Source organism: Orussus abietinus, unplaced genomic scaffold (genome assembly GCF_000612105.2).
Source record: "Orussus abietinus isolate OABI.00-Male unplaced genomic scaffold, Oabi_2.0 scaffold6, whole genome shotgun sequence".
Taxonomy (NCBI): domain Eukaryota; kingdom Metazoa; phylum Arthropoda; class Insecta; order Hymenoptera; family Orussidae; genus Orussus; species Orussus abietinus.
In genome coordinates, this window is record NW_019396002.1 from 1,343,814 (window position 1) to 1,365,536 (window position 21,723).

The 21,723-nt window shown below is 47.6% G+C and overlaps 1 protein-coding gene across 1 annotated transcript; it reads right to left on the minus strand.

The window, feature by feature from the left end:
- Positions 1 to 932: 932 nt before the first annotated feature.
- Positions 933 to 20,292, minus strand: LOC105704476 (junctophilin-1). Its single transcript, XM_023434227.1, has 11 exons — positions 19,831 to 20,292; positions 18,313 to 18,723; positions 13,593 to 13,804; positions 5,976 to 6,271; positions 5,470 to 5,634; positions 3,921 to 4,931; positions 3,370 to 3,450; positions 2,592 to 2,788; positions 2,044 to 2,181; positions 1,505 to 1,754; positions 933 to 992 (listed from the first exon to the last, which is right to left on the minus strand). The coding sequence occupies exons 2-11, from the start codon at positions 18,612 to 18,614 to the stop codon at positions 933 to 935; spliced, it is 2,712 nt and encodes a 903-aa protein (XP_023289995.1). The 5' UTR covers positions 18,615 to 18,723; positions 19,831 to 20,292.
- Positions 20,293 to 21,723: the final 1,431 nt, after the last annotated feature.

The following is a 21,723-nucleotide window of genomic DNA, read 5'->3' on the forward strand; positions in this document are numbered from 1 at the left end:
GCTTTTTCGTGGCATTTCTCATCGGACACGAAAATTAAACAGTATGGACGGAGCCATTAAAACGCATGTTACGATATTTTGTCGGATCGACACCGATATATGACGGACAGTTTGAATCGACCTTTACAATGGAAATGACCGAACCGAGTTGAAATCTCCGCCTCGTCGCATCTCCACCCTCGATCCTCTAGATCCCCTCAAGATCCTCATCGGAATCTCCCGTGTACTTTTGTACGTACTTTTTATCTTGGAGATTGGCATCGCGCGGGTACCAATATTGTAAAACACAAGTGAAAATAAAATCCCGCCCCCGCGATCGGCGTCCCACCTGGGCCCGACCTCCCGATATTCGCATACAAAAATAGATCTATCGAACTGAGCCGAGTCGCGAATCCGCTCTGTTCCCTCAAATCGCGACTCATCGATCGAGGCACGGAGCAAAATCGGCCCGATCGAATCTCGTTGTGAGGATTTCATGTACGACTTCGTTTTTATTCAGGGCCGAGAGGTGTGCGAGCACTTGTACGTTTCGCGAAAACCGATGGAAGACGATTATATACAGTATTGTAAATAGTAAAGGTGGCCATTTTGTGATCGGCGTGGTTAAATCGACTTATCGCGCGTTAAGTCTAAGTTGAGATCTGTTTGCAGAAATTTATCGCCACCGTGTAACCACCTAGGATACATTTCTTTTCTCTTTTTTTTTTTCCAGGAGCGTTGCAGGTTTTCTTTACCTTCAAGAGAACTTTAGGGCAAGATTTAGGAATCTTCGCAACTCGAGGGCCTACGAAGGCTTCGAAAATTCTAGGAATGTCAATAGTTACCCGTCAAAAACGAAACTCGCACACTTCTTCAGGGTATGTCGGTGAACGTGTGTACATAAACCGTGTGTAGGTGTCGTGTGTATGTGTGTGTGTGTGCTATACTTATACTCAGAGAGTTGCGCGGCCTTTGGCTGTTGCGGCGAAGGCGGGGACCGTCCGGATCACATCCTGGGATAGCATGCACAGAACACAGCACAAAACGCCACACAGTTACAGACAGACAAATCGACAAAAGAGAGAGGTGTAGAAAATAGTCCACGAAGCGTCGTGGAAGATAAGTCGCGTTGGAGGAATTAATGATAAATGCAAACGACGAAGAAATTCACCGGAGGTAAAAAAAACTCACGCCGACCGTTCTCCAAGATGGCCGACGAAATGCTCTCGAGTGGATTCGAGCCTCTCATTTAAGGCTTTGAAACGATTTAATCGGGATCAAATCTCATAATCGGATTTTCTACCGGGTCTTCGAGGTGGCTAATTGAAAATTGACACACGAGGGACCGTGTGGCAATTTAATTGAAAATTTGGAGATCCGAGCGAAACGAAAATCCACGAAACGTTTCTTTGATTGAATGACTTTTTTTTTTTCTTTCTTTCTCGGTATAGGATGAGTCCTAGAAGAGGCGGATGTCGGATGAGGGGACCGGAAGTGGAGGTGGACCCGCGAGGTGGAGGCTCACCTTGACTCCCCCGCCGCCGGTGCCGCCGGAAGGGGCAGGACCGCGAGCGGGCGTTACGTAAAGGCTTTCGGTTCGTTTCGGCTGTCCAGGACTGGGCAGGATGTCCTGGCCGAGGCCGCGGTTCTTCAGGAGTGCGCCCTCGAACTGGGCCCCACTAGGAGGTGGATACGTGGGGGTAGCTGCCCCACTGCCTACCGCGGATCCATTCAAGGGGGTCGCCGCTCTCATGGCGCTAGGACCTCTCGCTGATCTGAAATGTTTTTTATACGTTAAATAATCGAGGGTGGGGAACATTCGAAATTTTGTGCCATAAAATTCCACATTTCTCCTTAAGAGTCAATATTCGAACGTCATGAAAATACCAATCTATTTGTCACGAAATTACATATTTCTCCTCGAGACTCAGAATTTCAGCGTCATGAAAATCCGATTCTTTTTTTTTTTTCTGTCACGTTAGAATAGTAGAAATCGTAGTCTTCTCGGGGCAAGGTAATTAACGGGGAAGGATGATTGAAAAAGTTCTAACGAACGTTTCTCACCTGTCGGTAGGCTCCGGTGGAGGAGGTGACATCGTCTTGTCAACGGACGGTTGTCTCGATCCCATGATTCGAGAATGAGCCCTGGCGTATCGGTCGACCGAGCTGTCCCTGCTCGGAGGTCTTTTATAATGGTCCAGCCTAAAACCAATAGCACGTATACAGACGCCTGACAAAGAATCTACAAATATAAATACAGGAAAAGAAATTTCGGCTGGACGGACTAAGTTAAGGCGACACGAAATCGGCATCCGAATAACCAATCCTCACCACTTTTCCCCTAACCGAGTGTCCGAAATCTTTTGAAATTTCACCACATGTATATTCAGACTCTGAGAAAGATCCCAATGGTAAATGAAAATAAATAAAAGGTTTCTAAACAAATTCGTGAAAATTAGATTCCGCGTCGAGACCTTCCTCGGGGTATCCGTGTTCATGAGATAAAATGTCGAATGACTCGGTTCAGTCGATTGGAAAAGATATTTCATAAACGATCGATCCTTCAGGCGTCACTTTCGTATCACCTTAAGGACCTTTGCAGGACGAGTCACCTGTCGTTGAGGGTCTGGCCAATGTTCCCAACGGATGGCCTGTCTTGCTGACTTAATACTCTGCTATTTCTGCGTATACTAGTTGCACTCGGAGGTTTCTGACTATCTTCAGTCTGATTCGTTTGCGGTGGCTGACCATAGAGTTGCTGAGTGTTGTAGGGGTTCATATCAGGACCATAAGGGGTCGGAACCGTTCCCTGTAACCGAGAACCCCAGTAAACTTCCCATCTCCGCCCGCTCCACATATCCAACAAGGGTCCTCGAATATTCGTTTAAATTAATAAGACTGTAAAAAAGCCACGGTAATAAATTTCAAGACGACATTGGAGGAGCCTTGATGGCGCTTAAAAAAATTCAACGTTATCGGACTGAGCGATTAGGTTGAAAAAAAAAAAAGAAATATATATGTATAAAACGATCTTGACAGCAGAGATAGTCAAGTGCTCAAGGACGGTGCATCAGTGCATCAGTGCAGCACAAAGTGGGATGATTGATTAAAGAGGAGAGACGGAGAGAACTAGAGAAAGAGAGAGAAAACCTTTGCGGGTGGTTCGTTAAACCTACGGGGTAGAAATCAGGATTAATTCGCTTCTCGTTTGGATTATTCTGGTAGATGGGAGGCTTCTAGGGTACAAAACGTTCCCAACTAGATTTCGAGGTTGTCGCCACGTCTGGCCTCGAGGGTGCGATCGGGATTAATAGAAAACGCATCTTGACATTAATTCGAGTAGGGGTAATATCACATCGAAAATTGCCCGGGTAATGTCGGATCGCTTACACCATAAAGCTGGGGCCCGAATTGATTCATTTGCGCCAGAGTCATTGGACCGTACATAACCGGAGATATTGGGAACATGATCTATAAAAACAGAGAATCGCAAAGGCGCCGATCAGCAGTCTATCCATCCATACACGGTTTCATTCATGGTTCATCTACGAGCACAGAGCCGCAAACGAAAGGAAAACCCCATTAATCAACTCTGCCATTAATCGAGACTTTGATTGACGAGCTGTCGATAGGATTTTTTGATATTCAAAGTCCAGCAACCCCGCGGAATATCGAAATATTGGATTTTCGTGGCATATTGAAAAGAAATTTTTCAAATCCTTCCCCGACTTCGCTTCGACTTGAGCACGAGGAATTGGCAACCCCAAAAAATAATCCCCTTTCATTTAATTCCTCATCCACCGCACTTCAATTCTCATCCCGTATTTATGGTAGAGAAAACCACTGTACTAGTTAAAGAATTACCACGAACTTATGTACCGATCCAGTATCTAAAAAGAACTCAGGTGAACCCCCCTCAGGTTATGGAGCCCCTTTATCACCTGTTGATTGGCGTAATGAGACTGATTAGGGTATCCTTGCAGGTTCTGCGGATAGGGTTGCTGCAACGGTTCCACCTGGTTCGGTCCCATAGAATATCCTTGCAGGTTCTGCGGAAATGGGGCGTTCGGTGGGATGTACTGGTTCCCAGGATACGGTTGTCCAGGTTGGTAAGGATTCGGCAAACTGTTTCCAAGCTGGCCCTGGTTCCCCTGGGGGTAGGAATTCGGCTGGTTCTGGGTCGTCGACCCGAGGTTCTGGTCCTGGTTGGTCATCTGGTTGGGTAAAGGCCCGGGTCCTTGGTTATTCAGCTGGTTCTGGTTCGGCGGTTGCCCCAGCTGGTTCTGGACGGGCTTCATGCTAGGTCTCCTCAACATCTGCGACACGTTGGTGGTGGTGGTCGTCGTCGTCGGGGCGGCCGTCGACGTCTCGTTACCTGGCATCTGAGCAGGTGGCTTCGCCTGGTCCTGGCTCTTGTGCAGGATGCTCTTCCCTGGCATCGTGTCCTGGGGCGGGGGGTCGTACTTCGGGATCGACCTTGGCGGTATCCTGTCCAACCCTGGCAGCTGGAAGTCAGGGGCGAACTGCTTGGCCGTCTGCAGGGCGATTTCGCAGTCCTCTTTTGCATGAATCGCAGCGATGTCGGCCAATTCCGCCTTCCCTCTCGCCGTGGCCGTCCTGGAAATCGCGATGTCCTGTTTCTGCAACGCTATCTTGCTGGCTCTTTGTGCAGCGTTAACGGCGGCTTCTATCCTTTCCCGAAATTTCGCGGATCTTATCAGGAACAGGTGCTTCTTCTTCTGGCTGGTTATCAACACGTTGTTCTTGTACTTCCCCTCCTCTTTGTTACCGTCCCGGAAAGTCGTCACTCCGTATCCGTACTTCCGGTTGTTGAACCACTCGCCTTCGTATCTCAACCCGTCACTTCTCTCCGAAATCCCGAAGCCGGTCCTCTTGTCGTTCTTCCACTCCCCCAGGTACGTTTCCGTCACCGAGGCGTCCATCTGCTCGTCCTGGAACCACGACAAAAGAAATTCAAAGTGTCTTTTTTAACCACCACTCGTCACCAAAAAAAAGAAATTAAAACCCTCGACAATAAAATCAACGCGTGGCTAAATTTCCTTTCTCATCTTTTATTTCACTTCAATTGACAATAATTAACGCAACTAATATTTACGGAATTGATCCTGGAAAAGGGACGAAATAAGCGTTTCAATTTTCGTTACGCTCGCGAGTTTACAGGGAGGTCGGATGTTTCGCTGGAAATGGAAATGGAAAAAAAAAAAATCTTTCGGGCGCGGAAGAGTTTGTTCAAGACTTCAAGAGACCCCCCGGGGAGTGGGGGGTTTAATAATAAATTATCCTCGAGGGAAGGCCTATTTCTGTAAGGTCAGACGACCAGGTTGTCTGCCCATTGATCCTGGAACCATGGTTCACGGGACAGGGAGGACAAAAGGTTAAGACGGGGGTCCAGGAGCAGTCTATCCAGAAAAGTTATGTAAACGATCCTGAAGAGCCTCTGGCCATTTTTTAACCCTCGGACTATCTCACCTCGATGACAAAAGACGCGTTACTGTCGGTGTGCACAGAAGCCGATGCCTGACTTTGGGAACTCTCCGTAGACATCCACGAAGTCGAACTCGCGTTGCTCCTGATGCTTCCTCCAGTTCCATGTTTTACAAGGTCGCCTGTGCTCTTCTGCTTCCTCATGAGGCCCTGAAGAAAGGTCCCAAATAAGTCGAAACGATATTTGAAACGTCCCTCGTAAACTAAAATATTCTCTAAATTTAGATACGACATTATTTTTGTCGGAATAATGACAATTTTGTTTCAGTCAAATAATTATTCTTCGAATTATCGAAACATTCCTTCGGTTCATGAATTCTTTTTCTCGGGGTATAAGTACGTTATTAATTAGTTTCGACGAGGAAATTAAATTTTTCTTTTAAATCTTTATTTTGTAACTTAGAATGTTTGGGTATGATAAAGTATTCCTTGTGTAAGGATCATGTACGAGAAGACGAATTCTGACCTCCTTACCCCGAGGATGTCCTTACCGAGAGGATTCCCTTTTTCAGGGACTTCTCCGTCAGACTTTTCCTGCGAGCCGGAGGGTCGTCGCTCCTCGCTTTAAGGACGAATCCTCCTCTGCTGTCGTCCACTCTTCGATCCCTCCTGTCGGTCGGTTCCGGGGTCGGTGCAGCTACAGGACCTCCATCTGCACTTCTGAGGGACGTCATGGACGCTCGCACCTGTTTCGGGGGTTTGTAATGCGAGGCCAGGCCGAAGGGCGCGCTTGCACGCACTCCGTACCCATGACGCATTCCTCGGAGCCATTGTCCTTGATAGGTCCCTGGAAAAATGTGGAGAAAAAAATTACTTCTCGTTCCTTTCCTTCCCCATGATTTTAGGACATTTTTTCGAATTTTTCAAACAGCTACATCCACGGGAAATAATTCCCCAAGAAGGATTCCACCCCACTTTTGGCGACTCTTCGTTAAGGTTCCCCTCCCCCAAAAAACGTATCGAAAATCCCACTGATGCAGAAACTCTCTAACCCTCCCAAGACCGTTAGCGATATCCAGAAAAATTGCCGATTTCAGAACGAGATCATGGAACCTGAAAAATAATTTTCTCCGACTACCAAGATCGGGAATTCTTCGCAGAAGACCTCGATAATGATCGAGGAAAAATTCAGGCGGTCCTGTAGGCGTTTTCGAAAAATGCCGAATAATGTTTCCGACCTTTCTTTCCCTCTTATCAATGTACAAATCAATGTACAATTTTATCGAGTGACCGTGGACGTGAGGAAATAATTCTTTCGGCCGCGCCGCCATTTGCCAAGATGGCGGGCGTTTCGTCGCGATCCTTTAGGAGAAATCGAAGGAAAGAAATCATGCTCACCTTCGGCGGAGTATTAGCCCGGTAATTATGTTACATTGTTACTGCCAGAACGTGACCGTGTTTCAAAATGGCACACGGTGAGTCACGCGTGGCGTCGGTGCGACATTACGAATTCAGGGACGGAATGCGCGAGCGTGGGCATCGACATTGCCGCCATTTTGGCGAACGATCGGACGAGCGCGCCGATCGACGTTAGCCCTAAGGAATCTTTTTTAAAAACGCGATTCCCTCATCCACGAATCTATATCCACGGACACGTCCCCGATGGAATTTCGAAAGATTGGTCTCCATTTCGGAGCGCAGAATCAATGGAGCAAACTTTTGCACCGAGGTGACTCACTCGATGGAAATCCTACACTCGCGGATTCGTAAGAGGATGTTGGCCCGATTTTCACCATCCGGGAATGCAGTCCATTTCGGCTTTATTTTCCCTGCCGAAAACAACTAAAAGTGACTGATCTAAATATCTGCCACCCCAAGAAAGCGTTTAAAATCCTAATGAAAATTGTCAGGATTCTCCAATGGCGAATACGCGATTCGTAACGACGCCCTTAAATCTGGAGCAACATTGTTCTGCATAAAATCCCCATCAAAGGGACATCAAAGAAGCCGGTGGCGCATTTCTTACGCCGTTTTACGAGACGTTGACACTCGAAATCGAGATTTCGATGCGTTCGAGCTGGATTTGAAAATCGAGGCAGCCTTAAAGTTTCCATCGTCGCCCGATTCAGAGTCCTGCACTCGCGTGCGCTATTTAGGTCAGACCTTTGCGCGTCTCTCGGAAACGCTTTTAGACAAAAAGTCCCGACATTTCCATCCGCCGAGGCGAGAAGAGGAGATCGAAAGATATCGGGAAATTTCTGAAAAATATTCCCACACCCCTCCGGGAAGTCGCGGGGAGGGGAAAAGGAGACGCGGACGAGGATCGATCCTCCTTCGCCATTGGCTGTCGGGTGCAATTTATTGCCAATTCATATCACGGGGAGATTCCTGCCACAGGACCTAACCACAATTAACTCCACTTAAAGTTTCGCGAAATATCACGCCTCCCGCAATTCGCGGGGTTGTTAATTAAAAGACCGTGGAATCGCCCTCGATTTTTCCGCCCTCTTTACGGGGCGTCAATTAAAATTTCCTTAAAATTCGCAAGTACCAGAATATCGGGTACAAGAAAGTACAACGTAATTTCCAGGATTTAAGAAAATGAAATTTTGGGTTCCAGGAAAAAAAATGAAGGGAAATTGGCGAAGGTTAATGAAATCAGACTCTTTAATTGCAGCGATGACATAGCAGGGAGATAACGACTCCTCGTAGTTTATAGTTACACTTGTACAATTTAGCAAACGGGTGAATTTTCGAGATCCGAGAAAAATGGTGAAAACCAAAAAGATCGGTCTCTCATTCGGCCGCAGGCTTTGCGAGCTAACGTTAGGGAGAGGGAGCGGCCCCTCTTTGGCGAGAGTTCCACCTCGGTTCAACTCGTTTTATAGAGCACACCTGAAGCTGGAAATTTTTCCGAGGACCCTGAAGGGTTGTTTTACGGTTAAGGAGTGGTCTCGTGTCTTCGGTCTCGGGGGGCGATCGGGTCCGGCGAAATCGAGCGATCGGTACGGCACTGGGCCGCTCCATGGCACTGGCTGGCCCGCCTGAAATAGCGCGGCCACCTCGCGTATCGGTGGTCGTTCGTAAGCCAATCCAAAATGGCCGAGTATTGGTGAGAATTAGCCGTGCTAGTGTATTTCGGGCCGCAGCTTCCACCAGACCGTCGCCGACCGCTCGACGGAGATGTCGCCGGGCCGATCTCCCGGCTCCGGAAATCGAGCCTGGTCTCGAAGGGCGAAGAGAACCTCATATCCCCCATAAGAAACATCATCCCCCCAAAGAAAAAAAAGAATAAATATCCTACATCAAGAATCCCCTATTTTCATTTTTATCTCCATTTTTTTCCAATCGTTTCATTTTTACGCCCATTTTATTTCACTTTTATTTCAACGTTGTCCCAGTTTTAATCCACTTTTTATTTATCCCTTCTATACATCTAGTCCACTATTGTCCTCATAAGAAACATCATCCCCCCAAAGAAAAAAACCAAGAAAAAATATTCTTCATCAAGAATCCCCTATTTTCATTTTTATCTCCATTTTTTTCCAATCGTTTCATTTTTACGCCAATTTTATTTCACTTTTATTTCAACGTTGTCCCAGTTTTAATCCACTTTTTATTTATCCCTTCTATACATTTAGTCCACTATTGTCTGCACGTGTTCGCAAATCCAGCCCAAACGTCGGAAGGGCTTAACAATGATGGGCTTAATAACGAGATTTTTACTCGTCTGTTGAATAGGAAACGATTTAAAAGGGCTATTACATTATTTTACGAATTATATTAATGTGCATTAATTTTCAAAGCAATGATATGAAAAAAAAAAAAAGTATGGCTACGTGGAGAGGTTCAACCGGCTGACCGAGTCATCGATCGCTTCCCCTTGGAATCAGGGTCTCGGCGGTTCTTTCTCTTTTTTTTCTTAGGCGTTGGCCGATTTATTATTAATTAAATATTCATCTGCGTATCCAGAGAGGATTTGTTATCCGAATTAAATTGGATAGAGAGTAGTCTTTGTCGGTGCCCGAAAACATGACGGATGACTCACGCGATATTTCTCCCATCCGAGACTCTAAACTTCGGAAGTTTACCCGATCCTTTTCGTTTACTCATCGAATTCCCCGATTCGCATTTCGGTGAAGTTCCGTTAGCTTCCGGTCGTTCTCGTCAGAAATTAACGACGAGATGTTTCCGTCCTGCTTGAAATGTTTCATTAAAAGCCTCCCGTCCCTCCAAACCCTGAATAAATAATAATAAAAAAACATCGAATGGATTAATAATATCCGCCAAAAGTATTCCCAAATAGAAAAAGTCGACGCGAGGTAAGATGCGTAAACTAAATATCATTGACAAAATATTTCGTTGACCCAATATTTTTTCTCATGAAGGAAGTGTGATTAAATTTGGAATATTTGGCCCACCGAATATTAATAAGAAAGAAATACCGCTGAACCAAAATATCTCGCCGATTAAAAGAATAACTATTTGACTCGAATAAATTGGATGCGACGTTTATTCGAAATTGTCATAATTTCTTGGTGTCGAATAAACTATTCTTGGAATTAACGAATTATTTCCTTGGTACTATTCAAAGAAACATTTCCTTGGTTCGATGGCATTTTTTTATTCGGTGGAAGAACGATAAGATCCCGGGATATTCTTACGACTTAAAAGCTGTTAAAATGTTGCCTACACGGTGTGATTTTTCTTTTTTTTTTTCTGGGTTGTCTTTCGCATGTAATAGCTTGTCAAGCACGGTTATTAATTCCGCTTCAGCTATTCGCATCTATTTGCCCCTCTGGCCAGGAATTCCTGGGGCTAATTCGCGGATATTTCGGACGACTTTTATCACTCGGGGTGACGTCAGATAAATACAAGGCGCGTTCCTCTGACGTCCGATTGTGTGTCTCCTTTTTCACTTGTCCCCAGTTTTTCGCATTTTTTTTTTCGCCGTTCCTTAACGTTCCAGGGGGCTATAAAACTTGTCTCCGGGAGAATATTCCCGAGGGAACGGCCATTAACTCCCTTGTCCTTCCTCGAGAAAACGAGGATTGAGGCCGAGTTGAGGTAATGTCTCCAGTCGGACGTTTTGAGTGATTAAAAAATGGAGAAAAATCCCATTTAACGGAATGTCGGGATAAGCTGCATATCCGGGGAACAGTTTTTTCCTCGTTTAAAAGACTGTGTGTTCAGAGTCAAGGACCGCTCTCAGGAATGACTGAAGTGATATTCTGCGCGAAGCGGCCTACGCTAAAGGCGCGCAAACACTTTCGATTTAATTCGAGGCCTTATCGATTCTCTTCGGAATACTCCCCCCGAGCCCATTTCATGCCTCCTTTATGTCGGCTTCCCGTTTCTCCGCGGCACGTGGCCACGTGAGGCACTTTATTTATAAATATAAAGCTTTGGCAAGTTCCTGATTCGACGAGACACGCGCCGATTAACCTCTATTAATCTCGAGCGCCCGTTCGCCGGGACACTTGTACACGCTAATGGAGAATAGCCGGCATTTCTTCCACGTTAATTGAACCCTACAAAAATCGGGGTTTCGATTTATAAGCACGACTCTTGGAGCGCGCGCTCCGAGGACTCCACATTTTGAATTTACCGCGCTAATCAAATCCCCCCAACCGCTGCGCGGCGACCGCGGGACGCGACTCCACTTTCTCTTATTTTCCCTTCTCTTGACACTTTCACGGTAATGGAGGATAAGTGCCATCCCCCGAAATCTAAAATCCGGTGCCCGAAGTCAAACTCGCAGAAAATGGCACCCGGAGAATCCCACTTTTTAAATTTACCGCCACAATCGAATCCCTCGGCCGCGGCGTCGAGAAAACTCGGCAAGATGGACGGCACGTAAATTCCGTCGCGTGCGATCCATCTTCGAGATTTTTTGTATCCCCCCTCATTTCTCTCCTCCTTGTAAAGTCGGGCATTAAGCAAAGGATTCCCAGAGGGGCACGCGACTTCGGTATGCACCCCGAATTTATGAGGTCCGAGGGGGAAAACAATTCAAGATGGCGGCGGAACGTGTCCCAAATTCGCGCACTTAAACACTAATTAATAGAACACATTGACAAGTTCAGGGCGTAATTCTCGTTTTTTTTTTCTCTTTTAACAGGATCTAGCGTGGGTCAGGTCGACGTTAGGGTGTTTTCATCCCCCTGGAGTTACGGAATGACGAAGTGGAAGGATCGAGGCCCGTCGAAGAGACGGACACCTCGCCCCGATGCGGCCCCGAAAACGCGGGCAGCGGATCGTTCGGTTCTAAATAAAGCGCTCAAGAGCAGCGGGATGAAATGCAATAAAACTTATCCGCGCCTCGGACTAAAGTGAAGTGCGCCGCTATTCCAAGCTGGCCAGTGACGCGCCTTAATATCGCGAGGCGGACGTCCGCCATGAGCCTTCCTCCCCCCTTAAGATAATGGAAGTAACCAGCCGACACGAAATCGCGATGACAATCCGAGACGAACCTACAAAGGAACGATTAAAGTCACCCTAGCGAGCGTTTCAATCTCTTTTACTATTATTTGCTAACTTCAGGGCGTGCCGGGCGACGCTGACAGCGAAGCGTCGTTGATAGTGACGCGACGCTGATGGTGACGCAACACTCACTTGGTACCACAATAAGTTGAAATAATTAATGATTTCGATGCAAATGACCATTACTAATATTTCACATTTTATTTTAGATCGTTCTCGATCTGAGGGAGAATATAAATCTCTGAAGTCAGCAGAGCACGGAGGAGTAATGCGAAGAATCGGCTCGGCCTTTTCTCGACGCCCAGACGGCGTCTAGAAGCCGGGGAAATTAGGTCGCGGGAAAGCGACAAAGGGGAACGAAACGGTAAGGGTGTCTCGGAAAGGCTCGGAGGAATAAACTCGTCCACGCGGTCGAAGGTCGTATCGACCTCGCGTCTTTTGCAACACATCGCCGCCATCTTGGTTTCCGTGTGGAAATTCGTCGATCCTCGCCGTTCCATAATTCGTTCATAAATACCTCACGTAAGGTTATAAACCGTGATCACAATAGCAAGAACTGTCATAAAAATGGCAAATCAGGTTTCCACGTAAAAATTATCCTGCAATTTAACTGGCTAGTTCTTATTTTTATGATTAAGGTCACCGTTACGCGAGGCGGTGTCTTCGCCGCCATCGGGGGTGCGTTCCCAGAACGGGGACGAATTCTTCTTTGGAACTTAGATTTGGAGAGGGAAGAGGTTCTCCGTCACGTGTACAAATTAAGACACGTGCAGTCTCTTCTCCATCGAACAAGTAATCGACGAGGGGCGAACATCCCCCAGCCTTTATCCACGTGGTCCGTGCCCCTGAACACGCCAGTAGCAAGCACCTGGAGCCACGCTTCGCCGAGCTCGGAGACAATTTACGTGGAAAATTTCCGGGCACGGAAACTTCGGGGCACTCACGCGGAAAGTCTGTAGAGAGGACGCGGTCCAATCGAGGGCGTTACATAAATCCTATGAATTTGAGGGATTATATAAATAAGGGACTTTAGACGAGCCCCTTCCTCCCTTTCGCGGAATATTCCATGAAATATTCTGCGAACGAGTAAACCGACGCGGCCAATTGCGGTCGATGGACGTCAACCTAGGTCGAGAAACTTGAACTCACAAAATCCGTAAAATTTCCAACCACGAGTTTCCCGATCTCGAGCTAATCATGTCGAAGCAGAATGTCCCTCCCTCGTTTTCTCCACTCGATCGTGCCAGCGATTTTTTAGCCCAATTTCCCTGTCCCACGTTTTCTTTTTTTTCGCACGATCGAGCTAATAATCTCTCAGCACGATTTCCTTCCCTCATTTTTCCCACGTGATCGAGCTAAGAATTTTCCCGTTTCTTCTTTTTTTTTTGTCTGCATAATTACACGATTGAATTACCCTATCTCGATTTAATCGTCAAGCATCGTTTTTTCCTGCATTAACATAAATTTCGTAATTGACCATTCCGTTTCGATTTCACCTTTGAGCGGAATATTACCCCTGGAAAAAGAGCCGTAAAGAGCGTTTCATATTCCGTTTCTCAGCTCGGCGGGGATGAATGGGCGGGTTCGCGGAAACTCGAGTTCACCCGAGGGGTGACGGCAGTTACTTCTTTCAGAAATAACCCCGATGCATCGTATCAGGGGTTGACAAGGATAAGGCGACTCACCGCTGTCGGCGTAAGTCTCGGAGCCGTAGCCGTCCTGGAGACCACTCGCCCACGTGCCCTCGTACCTCGCAGTCGAGGTAGTCGATTGTCTGACGCCGTATCGACCCTTGAAGCCCTGAGTCCATTCTCCCCGATAAAGCCAGCGACCTCGCATCTCCACTCCGAGGCCATGGCGTTTCCCATTCTGCCATTGTCCCTCGTAAGTCGAACCGCTGTAATCAAATGCCTCTCTTGTATTAAGCCCTGTCGAAGGCGTTACCAGGTCGTCCTTCCATGCCGAACATTCCCAGAAAATTGGCCACTGACGTAAAGTACATGTACACTCCCTTATCAAGAAAAGGAGGAAGAAAATGAACTAAAAAAAATATGTATATCATTGAAATAAAAATTTTTTTTTCATTTGCTTACGGAAATTTTATCGTTATTTTTATCACGATAGTGACATGGCATCATGACAATGGCATTATCAGTGTTGTAATAATTCATGTCGGTACATGGGAACTAGGTCGATAAACACGGGGGAACTTAACATTGAATATTCTGATAACAAGATGGCGCCTAGAAATGTCTTTTGACCTCCGGCGATTTTTCCCCCACTTTCCTCTCTGTGAGCGGATCGCAGTTATTGCAGGCCTTCCTTAAGTTATTTTTAAAACGATCGTCGACCCTCTCGACCGATGAACGGATGAACTCGGTCCTGCGTCTCGAAAAAAGGAGCCGGACGATAAAATAAAAAATAAGAAGTACATTTCCACCCTCACTACAAAAGTATCTCTAATCGCTCTTGTTCTCCAAATAGTAAAACTCAGCAAGTTAAAAAAAAAATAAGGTACCGTTGTCGCGGCCTTAAAAACTGAAATTAAATCATTTTCCTCGACGTCAGGTTGCTTAACGTAAAATATTGCTTGCGATGTAATTCGCGTAATGTCTGTGAAAAAAAGGAAAGAAGAATTATTTCCCAATCTCTTTTATCATGGATAGGTCGCCGCGTCTTTTTGCGACGCGGTTGTCGACCATCCGAAGAGGATGCTCGTCCTGGGAATATCTCGTCCAGGATGCGGAATCCGCGTCCCTCGTTATTCCTGACAAGTCCCTTGACAGTCTGCATCGATCCCATCGACAACTGGAACCTCGACTTGTGCTCGAGTCGAGATTATCCGACGTTAAATCTGCATTGCAGATTCCCCTGCGCCGCCATGTTTTCTACGCATGTTTACTCGAGTAATCCGACTGGGTCCATAAGCGACGCATTGTCGACGGAGGTTGAAACATTAACCTTTTTATGTGACATCCTCTTGGCAAGATGCCTGGCCTACGTCGAATTACTATTTCTTTGCGATCGAGTTTAATTGAACCCTCGCGTGCCGTGCGGCAATGTCCGCCATAAGAGTTCGCCATTTCTCCGCTTTTAATCAGACCGTAAAATAGCCCGACGAGGCATCTCGTATTAGGGCTGATTAAAAGCGAAGCCATCGGTCCTTTCAGCAGGCAGGTTAATGGCGTCCTCGATCGAATTTCGAACAAATGCGATATCGGTTCCAGGCGCGGCCATCGCGGATAATGGGACCGAGGAAGAGGCAAAATATCCACAAAAATTAAAAATCGATACATTGACAGAGAGAGATATATATATTTCATGTATTTAACAGTGCCAAAGAAATACTTTATTAATTCAATGAATGATTATTTCACTGGAATGAGATCGAATTAATTGGATAGGGATTATCTCGATACTGACCCGAAAATATCGATACGAATGGCGATCGATTATAAAATTAAAATAAATTTCTAGGTTAAAGAGAATTATTAACTATCCTTACTTTGTCACGGGATATTTCTACGGGTAAGTAGCAATATTAACACGCATGAATTAATGTGAATTGTAATTAATGATAAGGATTATTGAGTAACGATCCATGAAGGTCCTATTTCTTAATGTGCGAGCGTATACGCTCGCGGTGAGAAGTTTCACGTGAGCGCTCGGCGGCCCCAGGGGAAAGACGGGCGCCGATTGGCCGTTTCCCCTGGAGCCGCGGGGTGCCTTCCCAGCGACGTTGGCCGTCGAATCGACGTCTCGCTCCCTCTCTATTTCGGTTTAAGTTAGGTGTCTCGGGTTTCCTCGTTTATTCAGACGGGATCGAAGGGAATGGAATTTATCAGGGAGCACGCGGACACGCCGAAGGCCTTGCTCCAGTTTTCCGAGTCACGCCGGAAACAAATAGTTTCGGATCCCCCGGCCCAGATTCCCGGATCGTCGCCATCTTTTCCCCCGTAAACTTCCCCGTCTCGAGACTCGTGGAAACCGAAAGGGGAAGGTCGGATTTTGCATCTCTCCCCCACTCGTCCCTTTAGTTTCGCCGCTCGATTCAATCCCGTCTTCGTGGACCTTGACGTTCTTTTCTTTTTCTCTGTCCTTCGAAATTTACCGAGGAAAGAAAAAAAAAGAAGAAGAAAAGTGCCCCCCGAATTCGCTCCCCCGGCGATTGGAAAGCGCTTCCACCGTTTTTCTTATTTTTCTCAAGCCTCTCTCGCAAGTTCGCGAAAAATGACAAGAGAGGAAGTAGTCGAGCTTCGGCCTCGACGTTCCTATGTGCTGACTTCGAGATTCCGGAGGACAAGTGGGACAGAAAATCGGAGAAGGAGGACACCAGTCAATCTGACAGAACGCTGGGTCAATATTGTGTCACGCTATCTGTCAGTTTTCAGACTGGGGTCAACGGTTTCCGAAATTCCCCTCTCCGCCCCCCGGAAAATTCAGGATACCCTGGAAAATTCACGATACATCCGCATGCAGCGTCTCATCGACTCGATTAATCGAATTGCCGCGAAAATCAAATATCCTCAGAGCGGGCGAAAGTTTTCACGTCTATCGGCTCGAAAAACTCGACGAGTTGCGAGTTGTGTGTTCATCGAGACTAGGCGACTCGATCGAATTTGAAAACCGCGTAAAGAGAGGTTAACGAGGAATCGTCCTCCATGCCTATGGAGTCTCTCGCATGTCTCGCGATAATTGCTATTCAGCCTGGTTTAGAAAAATCGCATGTCGACGTCACTTATTCCCATTTATGTGCCGCGATGCCACTGATACGAAAATATGTCGAGCAAAGGGAGCCATTAGCGTCCGCGAATCGAAGCCTCGATCAGCTGATCGGATGTCGCGAGTGACGTCCCGAATGCCGAAAATTCGAAGGAGCGAAAATACGTCGTTCGAAAAAAATCGCGAACATCTAAACTTCATACATTTCGAATATTATCCTTACAGACAGAGTCCCGGCTTGAACAACTTTTAAATTTGGTTTATAAAAAAAAATCTTGAGTATGAAAAAGAAAAAAAAAGATAAGTTGAAAATTCATGATAAAATCGAAAAGCGCCGTGCAAGAATGGCGATCCTCGATTTCCCAGCAGTAATTCAAATGTTCCGAGGGACGTCTCGTCGTGCGATCGACTATCCGGAACAGTTTCCAATTTGTCACCAGACGATTATCCCGGATGTCCGTGAACTGAGTCCGCCGGTTGGAGTCCCGGTAACCCGTTTGCGTTGTCCTTGCACTCGGTGACCCAGTTCCAGGATCCACCCTCTGGCGGGCAGGTTCGCCGATATGCGAGGCTATATGTGCACCAGGATACGTGTCAAGGTCCACTGCTCATCTCCGATAGCCGACCCGCGAAAAACTCTCTCGAATGCGGGAAAATGTGCTACGGCGACACGTGCGAAAAGGCGCGCGGTGTTGCATTAGCCCTGCCATTAAAGAGGCCACTCGCGACGTGGCTCAAGCCTTTCAAACCTTTTCCCAGAGGAAGGGAAGGTACTTCCCTAACCTCAAGGGCTCGACGTAATTACTGATCCCTAACGACAGGAAAGGTCAGATTTTCAGGCCGTCGAGGATCACAAAAAGCCACATATTTTTTTTCCTATTAATTACGCCCTGACGGTTCCCCTAATGTGAACGCTTTCCATTTTTCCATAATTTCCATAATTTAAGGGCCTCACAAGTACAGGGGAAAATACAGATTTTTAGGAAACCGCCTAGATATAATTTCCAGGTTAGATTCTTAATATTTTCAGGTTAGGATTGGCCCGTAAGGACCAACCACCGCCAACCTCCAAAATTGAAATAAATAAATTCTCGTCGAGTTACTGTCGCACAGAAATAAATCTCATCTAACCCAAGGGATATTGCGTTAATTCAACAGATAACGATTTGACTCGGATAAACTGGATGCACCGTTTCTTCGGAGTTATAACAATTTGTTTCCTCGAATCGAATCATTCTTTGAATTGAAGAGATGATTTTTTCGATACCGTTCAAAGAAAGATTCCTTTGGTTGATGTATTTTTTCGTCGCAGGGTAGCGTTAAGGGGATGTGAAAGTGGCATCCGAGGGGTCGATCGTTCATGAAACTTTTCTCCGAACTAAGTGCACCGAATCGTATCAAGCATTACAACATGAACATAGAGGTTGCAAGAAAGGTCCTGAAACCCATAAAATGTCATTTTTAATAAAAATGTTGTGAAAATGCTAATAAATAAATTTTTAAACAATTGAAATTCCATGGGTGTCAGGACCTTCCTTATAACCTCCATATTCACCTCGTAAGTTTTGAAACGATTCGATACACCCAGTTCAGAGAAAAGTTTTATAAACGAGACCTCCGTGTTGCCACTTCCACATCACCTTAAATTGGCTAATGTTTTTAAGGTTATGTGAGAATACCGACCTCGGCCACATGTAGACCCCGGAGACCTCGAAGCCGTAGTGCCAGCTCCCCGAGTACGCCCCTTGTCCCTTGGGCCCGGTGCAGACGCCATGGCCGTGGGCCTTGCCGTCTTCCCAGCCCCCGCAGTAGGTGCCGCCGTCGTCGAAGTCGAACCTGCCGCCGTTGACTTGGGCCCGATTCGCAGGGGTCGTGGTGGTGCCGGTCGCCCCTGGCTGGGCGGGGCTTGCGCCCCCCGCGGCCTGCGGGAGGGGGGCGCCTCCGGCCACGCCATTGGCCTGCTGGCCCGGCTGCTGCGGTTGCATGGCAACGGCCTGGCGTCCTCAGGCCCGTATCTGCCAGTCGGGGCCCCCGTCAGCAACAAGCGACTCGGGCGCGGCCCATCCCTCGAGCCCCCGACTGGCCACCGTGATTCTGCAAGAGAACGCGAGCTATCGATTGGCCGATCGTTGTCATAGATCGAGACCCCAAAAATGACCAAGGTAACGGAAGGGGAACGTGCAAACGAATTAAGGATTCTCCTCAAACTGACAAAATCAGCTGTTCTCCCTCTGTCACGACAGGTGCCTCCCTTCTCCCTTTTCACCCCCTTCTTGTCGCGCGTTAATAAATTCGCGCAAAAATGTATCAGCGCACTTTTAAATGCCTGTTACGAATTTCATATAAATTCTTTCCCCGCCGCATTTTCACGTGGTTTTGAATATTTCAACTCTCCGGTAATCTCGATGGAGTAACGGCGACGATCAATTTCAGCAATGGCTCGCGAAACTCTGGACACACCACTGGCTCGACATTCCGCGAACCGGTGCAGGAAAATGGAACTCACGTATTGGTTCGCGGGCGTGTATCTCCCTCCGAAAAATAAGACTCGACTTCCGATGACGTTATCGCGCATTTTAACCGAAAATAATCCGGGTGCTCTGACAGCCGGAAAACATTTCCAGCGGGGCGAGAGGTGATAGAAAAGCGAGCACCACTTCCGCAGCCCTCGAGGGATTTCCGAAATTTTCCCAGAATCTCCCGCTAAGAAAAATATTACACCAGTTTCGACCCAGCGGATGGGAAAAAGCACCCCTCGCGTGCGAATTTGAAAATCGAGGAGTGCACGTGCGTTTCGAAAAATGAAATAATGAAAAAGAAAAGAAGATAACTCGGTAAATTTTAAACAACGATTTCCGAGCAAACACGAGCTGTCACCAACCGCCTCTTGAGAGCACTCGGTTTCACTTATAGCTCGGAAATCCAGCACTATTAATGGTACCCGGTGTACTCAGCTCGTTTACGAGCGGATCCGCGGCCGTAAATCCCCGGCCACGAGGCGGCCCTCCGTCGGCGTGGACGGAGTGGCTGGGACGACGGCGCGGCTCCGCGAAGGCCCCGTCATCGGCTCCCGGAAGGCGGGAAAGGAGAAATCCGTCATCGGCCAGGAATCGATCGGCCACCTCGTCCAGCTTTTCTCCGTTTCCACCTCGGCTTAATTTATTTATCCGCGCATAAAGACGCCGCCGACAAGATACACACTTCCGAGGTGTGCCTCGGTTCACGTGCCCCAGCGAATCCGAATCACGACCACGATCCGGCCCCCCGTGTACTTGGACGAAGTGGCTGGGACAACGGTGCGACTCCCGAGAGGCGAGGAAGAAGAAATCCGTCATCGGCCAGGAATCGATCGGCCGCATCGGCCTCTTTTCCTCATTTTCTCCCACGGCTTCATTTACGTTTCCCTCCTCCTTTTCACCTTGCTCTCATCTATTTCTGCGTCTACAGAGACGCCGGAAAATACACACTTCCTCCCGGTGGAGTAGCACTGCGTCCAGGTGTCACTCGCGAACCCTGGTACAGATCGTAGCATTAATAGTCGCGATCCCGGGTCTGCGGTTCCCTCGTCTCCCGTCCCGGCACTATTAATGGTACGAGGTGTACTCGGCTCGCGCACCAGCGGATCCGCGGCCGCGAGTCCCCGGCAGGACGCGGCGGTCTTCGTCCACGGCGGCGGAGCTGGTGCTACTGCGGTTACCTCCGCGTCTAACCGCGTTACGCAACGCTTCTATAAGCATCCGTGATCTGCTCGGAATGTGGCCTCTCTCTCCTCGGCCGCCGCGGCGGAAGCTCCGAAAGCTCCCGAGAGGCCCGACGGCGCCCCCGAGGAAGAGCTCCCGGGTTCTAGGTCCCGGTTCTTCAAGGTCGGGAACCGGAACCGAAGACTCGCCTCCGAGCCCTACCCCTGGACGGGAGAGCCCCGGAAACCTGCCATCAAAGTTCCATGACTGAAATCAGCTGACCCCAGACCCCCACATCTATTATTCCTTAATTATTCCCTAAATTCCCGGACAAATTTTCAAACATTGAAATATCCTTTTCTTCGCTTTATTTATTTATTTTTTAATTCAGAGTACACGATGAGTGACTCGTTTCTTTGGGGAAAAAAAAACATTAGTGTCTCGAGGAATACCCGATTTTCATCTCGCTGGAGAACACTTTCATCGTGGCGATTAATCGGGTATTTTCAAATCAATGAATTTCGTCCAAAAAGTCATGGAGGGCCCCAACGAGATCAGCTGACTTGCAGAAATCGAAATCTGTCCACCAGCCCCGAAGATCGGAAATCGTCACTTGGTCGTTCTCGGGAATCCCTCGTAAATCTCTCCCTCCCCCAGATGATGTCCCTCTTGACGAGCCATTATACCCGGAGCACTCTTTCGCGTTCCTCCGGAAATTATGCGAGAGCCGATAAGAGGAGTTTAACGACTCGCCACGCCTCGTTTCGCGGAAACGCACGTGAATTCATTTACATGGTTCCCCACTTCGAGGAGGGGGCTCCGAAATGCTTCCATCTCACCGAGGATGGAAAAAGTGGGCGGTCTAAAAAGGGGGGGATTCTTTTTTAATGCACCGCGACGATGTAGGTTAGGTTGTTTAGCGTAAATATAGCGTTAGCGCCGGCGAAAAGCGGGATCGACGGTGAAAAGGGAGAAATAATGCGTGGGCCCTGTATAGATCTGGGCGGTCGTCTAGTTCCGAGCGAGTCGAAGATCTAGCTGGGTTGCTAGAGAGTCTATTTTTACCATGGGGTAGCGAATTGTTCCCCGTTCCGTCCACGAGGCGCAGCTAGTGCGCGGCCCGTGCGTTCGCCAATGCGACCGGGTTCAACCCATTTATAAATAGTAGATGTTGAACGCCGGTGAAAATCGCCTCTCAGGGCCTCGCGGTACGGCCCTGGACGAGAAATTCGTGGACCCCGCAGGTCTATGTACCCCATGACCGTGGATTTCGCTTTAAAAGCAGATCTAAATAACTCCCTTTCGCTTGCCCATCGACGGCCGCCATATTGCGCCTCATAATTATCGGGCAATATGTCGCGGGAAAGGAGAGAAAATAATCATTTCTTTCTGACTTTTATATCTACCGTTTTCA